The following is a 7,466-nucleotide window of genomic DNA, read 5'->3' on the forward strand; positions in this document are numbered from 1 at the left end:
AAAACATGCGCCCTGTCACAAACGCAGCCGTTCATCTACATTACTCACCGATCAAATAAGACTTTGGCAGGCGCTAAAACAAGTTCAATGCAGGAAAATTCATGCGTGAGTTTCGATAGGCTCTATGCAGCGGGGATTGTGACGTGTTTCCGACTACACTCTCTACTAGGCTAACAGTTTCCGGTTCCGTATTTACATCTGACGGTTAGCGCGATAACCTTGTGTATGGCGCGAAACTTACCAGCGACAAACATTTCTGGTTGTTCTTATATCTAGTTTTTGGCAGCTTAACCATGGAGAAAAAGGTTTTCCGATACCAAAAGCTAATGCGACCTAGATCGGAACATTGTTGTGTGCCGTTGTGCGTTGTGTCGGCAAGATACAACTCGACTGTGAGTTTCCATTCATTTCCAGTGGAAGAGGATCTCAGAAAAAAGTGGATCGCGCAGATCAGGAGAGATGACTTCCAAGTCAACAAAAACACAAAGGTGTGTAGCGTTCATTTCAGACATGATGACTTTATGGAAGGGGCTCGTCTGAAACGTCTGAAAAAAGGTGTTTTCCCTACACTGTTTGAGTGGAACCGTCAGGAGCAGCCGCCGAGGTTGAGTGTTTGGGAACGTCGAGAGAGACCGCTGACCCCTGATCCTGACTCGGACGTAGACCAAGAAGATATGGACTTTGATGTGGAGAGGACTGGACATGATTATTGTTCAGTTCCCGAAGCTGCAGCTGTGGACATGGTTCTACATGAAAACGAGGAGTTAAAAAGGGAGATAGAAGATGTACGGAAGCAGTTGGAGCAAACAAAGATCACACACCGCTTTGGTCTCAGGAGATTTGCTGGGTCCGATGAGGACATACGCTTTTATACAAGGTAAGATTATATTGCCTGTGGTAAGCATTTGTAATAGCGTTGCCACTGTCCTGAAAACACTAGTCCACGTTTCTGATAAATATGATTGGAGTTATATACGCTAGCTACACGTAGCCTAGGCAGCTTAAAAGTAGGCTACACTGACCAAAATAATAACAACAACAACGTAGACTAACATAATTATAAGTATGAACACCAGCTGGTGAAACGATTCATCGTGATTAATCACATCAAAAAAAAAAAAAGTTTGTGTGTACATACACATGCATGTATATATTTAAGAAATAATTGCTTAAATATACTGTATATATATATATATATATATATATATATATATATATATATCATTTGAATTATATATAAATATTTTATATATAAATAACACATTTTTCTTAAAAATAAACATACATGTGTGTTTTTATATATACTAAATAATTATACACAATACACACACATATATTATGTGTACACAAACATTTATTTTGGATGCGATTAATCGTTTCACAGCCCTAAACAGCAACCAGAGTTAGTTTAATCATATATACCAAATTCCATAATTGTCATGATTCAATATTGCAAGATTGTAGTTCAGCATTCCTATTTTCTAAACTTTAAACTTACTACAAAGCTATGTATAAGTATTTTATGCCATGTGAGAACCAATGCACGTTTCTTTCTTGACAGATTTGCAACATACAACCACCTGATGGCCTTCTGGGAACTGATTGAACCGGCAACTCACAGGATGATTCGTGTCACCAATTCCAAAGTCTTCAAGGAGCCTGGAAACACTCGGGCACTTCCTGCAATAGATGAGTTCTTCCTGTTCTTGATGCATCTTGCTTTGGGCCTCAAGCAAAGGGACCTTGGTCATCGGTTTCAAGTACATCAGACCACTGTAAGCCGCATCGTAACAACCTGGGCCAACTTCCTGTACTTTGTCCTGGGGTCAGTGTGCATTTGGATGCCAAAAGAGAAAGTACGAGCCCATCTGCCAGAAGAATTCCATCAATTTCGAGACACACAGGTTATCCTGGATTGTACAGAGATCCGCTGCCAAACACCTTCCTCTTTGCTACTACAAAGTGAGGTCTTTTCAAATTACAAGTCTCACTGCACCTTCAAAGCTTTAGTAGGAATGGCACCTCATGGTGCAATAACATTTGTTTCTGCACTGTATGCAGGGTCTATTAGTGACCGGGAGCTGTTCAAACAGTCAGGGATCATTAACCTTCTTACCCCTGACATGGCCATCATGGTGGATAAGGGCTTCTTAATTGATAGCCTAGTGCCATGTAAAATCCACCGGCCTGTTTTCCTGACCAATGGAAAACAAATGTCAGCTGATGAAGTGACGCACACTCAGTCTGTGGCTAGGCTCAGGGTACATGTTGAACGTCTTATCCGTCGTGTTAAAGAGCATAAGTTGTTTGACACCGTCATCCCCTTGTCCATTTCTGGTAGCATAAACCAACTGTTCACAGTGGCATGTTTGCTTGTGAACTACCAATGTGGACCACTTGTCAAGGCATGGAGCCATTGAGTCTAAAAACTCTCATCCTTTGTGATATGCTAAGGTTTGTATAAATATTGTACATATACTTTTGTAAATACTATGGATTTCACACTGTTCTGTATTCATACCTCTGATCAACAGACAAAACTAAGACAGTGTTTCCTTATACATATTTTATTATAATTTCATAATACAGAACACAAAAATAACCATAAGAATCGAGAGATATATGTATATACATGTGTAATGTAATATAATAGATAGGTATATATTGTATAAAAATAATAATATATATATATATATATATATATATAATGCTGTACAAAGATAATGTATATATACTGTAATATAATAGATAGGTATATTATATTGTATACATATAGTGTATGTGTATGTAAATATTGTTTAGTGTAAATAACTATGAATAATACAATAAATATAATGCTGTATAAAGATATGTATATATACATGTGTATTGTAATATAATAGATATAGATTGTTATATGTATTATATTGTATAAATATATGTACATGAGTGTATATATGTAAATATCATTTAAATAAGAATAATACAATAAATATAGAATACCATAAATATAATACTGTATAATAATTTCAGAGTAATTGAATGGACCACCAGTGGTATGTGGCCACACTCACACTTAACACAGTCATTAAATGAAGCAACATCTGAAATCTGAAATGACTTAAACACGCAAACACTTCAGTAGGTAGTGGTAAAAAAAAAAAAGATCTCCTCGGTCTCTAATGGTACGCATTACATCTACATTTTTGTGTATGCGTTCAACAAACATGTCCTCCTGCGCACATACCACGAAATCACACCACTCCAAACCTGTTAGGAGGATCTGACCTTGTACTTGCCAATAGTACTTGTGCTGCCTCCTAAGCTGCAGAGAGCCACCAGACATTTTCAGGTAGGGACAGTCAACATAACTCTTGATGTTGGGGCACTTAATTTCCAGCAGGCCGAATGGTGGGTTTTCAGAAGGATCAAACACGACTCCATCGGGGGAGCACCCCAGCCATGGAGCATCAGGGTGTATAATGAACCCGCAGGGTGAATAGTTGACATTTTTTAAACGGCAGTACTCTGTCACGGCAACTGGCTCCATATCGATTCCCCTCCTCATGTCCTTCGTCATGACAGTCCCCCTCAGAATTCTGTGTGCCAGATTTTCAGATGATGTATGACAGCGAACATGGCATGCCTCGTGAAAGCGTGTAGATGTAACTCGCATCTTTCTCAGCCGATGCCATTCCTGGCATGAGCTCTGCTCCCGTGTTGCAGCTTCAATCCTGTGGGCCATGTGGAATGACACCTGTAGCGATTTTATATATACATGTTCCTCCTCTGATAACACATGGGCGCATGTGGTTGGCTCAAGCCTATAGCCTTGGATGGGAAGGGAAGGTTGGGCAGGGGCATCTGGGATGTTGACGATTTCCCGCATTTCTGGTGGTTTTTGCTGAAATGACAGCACACTCCCGGCCTGGACAGCCCCAAAAGCTGACTGAACTAATGGGACTTCTGCTGACATGCCCATGGTGGTCACCAGAGGTGCAAGCAAAGGGGGAAAGTCCCTATATACTTCTGCCACTCTCAATGTGGCAAGATCTGGCATTTCCCCATCCAGTGCTTTGTAGAGAGAACTTCTGAAAATGTTGAAGTGAAAAGATGTAAAAAAACAAACAAAAAAAACTGCAGCATATTAACTGCATACATATTAACCACATCAACACAGCTTAAACTAAAGGTAATATAGTCTCACCTCACACAAACAGAGGTAGAATTTTGGGGTTTGCGGACCTCCATGTCTCCCACCGGACCTGGCCTAACACCCTGACAGCAATGACACATTTTGACATGGCATCACAATAGTTACATGGTACAATTCACATGACAGACAGATGACTTACCAAGGTCCTTGGCTTATGCCAGGTCTGCTCAGTTTCTGTGCAACTGTGCACTGGGGGTACAGCAGGGATGCCTAATTGTGAAAAGTGTGCTGTTTGATATAGTAGTGCAACCAAATGGTTGCATAAGGCACACCCCGCCACACAGGAGCAGTGGGTGCTCACCAAAATGACAGGTTTCAAGTCTTTTAACACCATCTAGGGAGAAATAGAAGCTTAGATGAGAAATACCTCTTAAGAGATAAACTGTTAACAAGAAAAATATAACTAATAAAAGCATACGGTTGTATTGACTTGGTAAAGTTGTTTTTATATTCGCACTTAAAATGTTTACCCCGCTTGGCAATTTTTTACTTTTTAGGAAAACTTGACTATGTGACATGGCGCTGTCCATGTATGTGGTACTGAAGGTCCTACCTGTAATGATCCTCCGAATGTACAAAATACATTGATCTCTATATGCGCAGGCGGCTGAGAGACGGATCCGAAGGGACCAATCAGTAAATCAAAAATACACACTATAGTGTCACTAAATTCAGTTCACACATCACTACTGTCCTGATGATTATACTACAACACTTATTTTGGGTAAAAAAAAAAATTCATTATTTTTATGATTTTTTATTATGAAAAATATTCAAAAACTTCACTGTAATTATCTGTATTGTTGCCAAATTCAGATCACACATTGTAATGCAATTATACAATTGTATTGCATTTATCCAAAACAAAGTCTTGTTATATAACCAGCAGGACAGCAGTGATGTGTCATGTGTGATCTGAATTTGGCAACAATACAGATAATTACAGTGAAGTTTTTGAATATTTTGTAGTAACACTTTTCGGGGTTTGCACTTTGCAGACGGTCCCTTCTCAGCAGCCTGCGCATAGAGATCAATGTATTTTTTCCACTGCGAAGGAAAGCTCGTTTTGAGGAAAATTAGGCTCTATGCACTTTCGGTTGTCTGCAGGTGTTATATGTATAGTTATGTGTTAGGTGTTATTTGTGTAGTAACAACTTTTAGTTCACGAGCTAATGAACGCGAAAGTCCGCGAATATGCGACTGTGCGAATATAAAACCAACTTTACCAATGTTGTATTGTAGATGAGAGCTACATAGGCCTACCCATTCACATCCATAAACAGTAGACTGAGCCATGTACATTTAGATAATGTTACTTATCAGCTGGGCAACTTATCAGCCTAACCATTACCCTAACATTGACCCTAGTCACCCTACTTTCAATTCGTGTGGCTTTTCATTTTTCCTCATGGATCTATGACAGACTGCCCTCACGCTGACCTCTCCTGTCACCTTGTTTTTCATTGACACTGTTACGGAAAAAGATGAACATACATTTCGAAACTGGATTACACGTTCTTACACTGTGCTAGTTTGTCTGTTTTAATATAGTAGAGTAGTGTGAAACAAAATAGCTAACGTTAACAAGTTCAGTCACGTCAGTTTCTTGATTAAAATATAACTGTTAGCATTATAACGTTAGCTACTTACCCTCATAGTTGTCGATATAGCTGCCGATATACATTTTAAATCCCTTTTCCCGCTTGCTGTTGGGAGCAGCACATGATGTTGTTACGAGTCGGTCTATGTCATTTACCGTGAGACGAGGTAAATCCTGAAGACAGCGACTATAAAAGAGAGCCATATCTGTCCGTGTATAAACAGGAAGTTGAACAGGAAGTTGATAGCCTAGTACACGCGAACCCGGAACTGTTACGTGCATAGAGCCTATTAGACTCGCACGGTAGCCAGGCAAATGGCGAGCTCAGCTGTTGTTGACGGTGTGTGTGCTTCAAGATTATGACGCAAGTGCTAAGATTCCGATTGGCCAAGAGAAAAAGTGCTAAGATTCCGATTGGCCCAGAGAAATGTAAATTATAAGATTTATCCAATAATGTTTCGCAATTCTAGCCTGCATGGCAGTTTACTGTGAGAAACAATACAGAAAATACAGGAATATATAATTGTTTGTGTTTTGTTAGCTTAAGTTTCAGTGTGGATTGTTTGTGTAACCTTTAGACATTAAATGAAGATAATTTAATATTTTGTCTAAATCATGCAGAAAACCATCTATCTTTGGATAAAAGCGTCTGACAAATGGATACATGTAAAATAATATATATTGCCACTGTACACTGTAAGTCCAGATGTTCCTTCATGAACAACAGCCTTTTAAAGTGGATTTTAATGTGGTTATTCAATTTGTCCCATTTTGTCTGTTTAATAATACTGCTATCACAAAAAGGGCAGTGAAAATTTCTGCAACATGTTGTGCATTGCTCCAAAAGTGGTAGCGCTATTCAAACTCCACTGGCTACCTGTCACATTCAGGATTGATTTTAAAATTTTACTATTTGTGTATAAAGCTCTTAACAAACCGGCCCCCCAATATCTGACCAATACACTCCACCACGTACTTTGAGATCCAGTGATCACTGTCTTCTTATCGTGCCCAGATCCAGACTTAAAAAACGAGGCGACTGCAGGCCCAAAACTTTGGAACAGTCTACCCCTCTATATCAGACTAGCTCCCTCAATTTCCATCTTCAAAACATCCTTGAAAACTTATTTATTTTCTCTTGCTTTTAATACCCCTTGACTATGATACAACTATTGCCTTTTTTAAATTTTTTTTTATTGTCCTGTTTCTGCCCTGCATTTTATCTATTGCCCTGTACAGCACTTTGGTCAGCCTTGGCTGTTTTTAATTGTGCGTTATAAATAAATATTGTATTGTATTGTATTTTTTTTTAGAATTAAGTTAATACCTTTTTCACCTGGGATAAAACTCCCCCTGCTACCCTCATTTGCATTTGTAAAGCTCACAGCAGTCTCATTTACATGTTAAAGCATTAGAGGGAGGGGGGTCACGGGGCAAGCAAGTCCCACGTCAATTTCCGACAATTTCCGACAGTTTGCAGTGTTGCCTGTAAATTGCCGTTTGCAGTCGTAAACCTGAACTTCCACGGCAATCTACAGCGCCGGTAACTGTCGAAAATCCCACTTTTCATGCAGTGATAGGTGATTATGACATGTTCCTGCCTGCAGACAGGTGTTTATGACCCCATTCCCTGACCCAAACCAGTTACTATGCAGCTCTAGCCAGGACAAG

The 7,466-nt window shown here is 39.4% G+C and overlaps 2 protein-coding genes across 3 annotated transcripts; one reads left to right on the forward strand and one right to left on the reverse strand.

Moving 5' to 3' along the window:
* Positions 1–293: 293 nt before the first annotated feature.
* Positions 294–2,687, forward strand: LOC309501964 (uncharacterized protein; the record flags this gene model as incomplete). Its single annotated transcript, XM_082174264.1, has 2 exons — positions 294–877; positions 1,562–2,687. 2 exons carry the CDS (start codon positions 294–296, stop codon positions 2,418–2,420), a joined length of 1,443 nt encoding a protein of 480 aa, XP_082030390.1. The 3' UTR covers positions 2,421–2,687.
* A 98-nt stretch (positions 2,688–2,785) lies between these two features.
* On the reverse strand, positions 2,786–6,084 carry LOC309501976 (uncharacterized protein). 2 transcript variants are annotated; one of them, XM_082174277.1, is made up of 4 exons: positions 5,846–6,084; positions 4,335–4,529; positions 4,187–4,249; positions 2,786–4,070 (listed from the first exon to the last, which is right to left on the reverse strand). In XM_082174277.1, the coding sequence occupies exons 3-4, from the start codon at positions 4,228–4,230 to the stop codon at positions 3,101–3,103; spliced, it is 1,014 nt and encodes a 337-aa protein (XP_082030403.1). In that variant the 5' UTR covers positions 4,231–4,249; positions 4,335–4,529; positions 5,846–6,084; the 3' UTR covers positions 2,786–3,100. The 2 variants fall into 2 exon arrangements, with proteins under 2 accessions (XP_082030403.1, XP_082030402.1); XM_082174276.1 differs by having other exon boundaries at positions 4,187–4,257.
* Between the last annotated feature and the right edge of the window lie 1,382 nt (positions 6,085–7,466).

This window comes from Leuciscus leuciscus (genome assembly GCF_965113295.1).
Source record: "Leuciscus leuciscus genome assembly, chromosome: 6".
In the NCBI taxonomy this organism is placed as follows: Eukaryota; Metazoa; Chordata; class Actinopteri; order Cypriniformes; family Leuciscidae; genus Leuciscus; species Leuciscus leuciscus.

Bases quoted from the DNA above. Each gene is read 5' to 3' on its own strand.
- LOC309501976 (XM_082174276.1), bottom strand. The intron at 4,258-4,334 runs GTAAGTCATCTG...CATTGCTGTCAG, and splicing joins GGCATAAGCCAAGGACCTTG to GGTGTTAGGCCAGGTCCGGT. The intron at 4,071-4,186 runs GTGAGACTATAT...CAACATTTTCAG, and splicing joins TCTACCTCTGTTTGTGTGAG to AAGTTCTCTCTACAAAGCAC.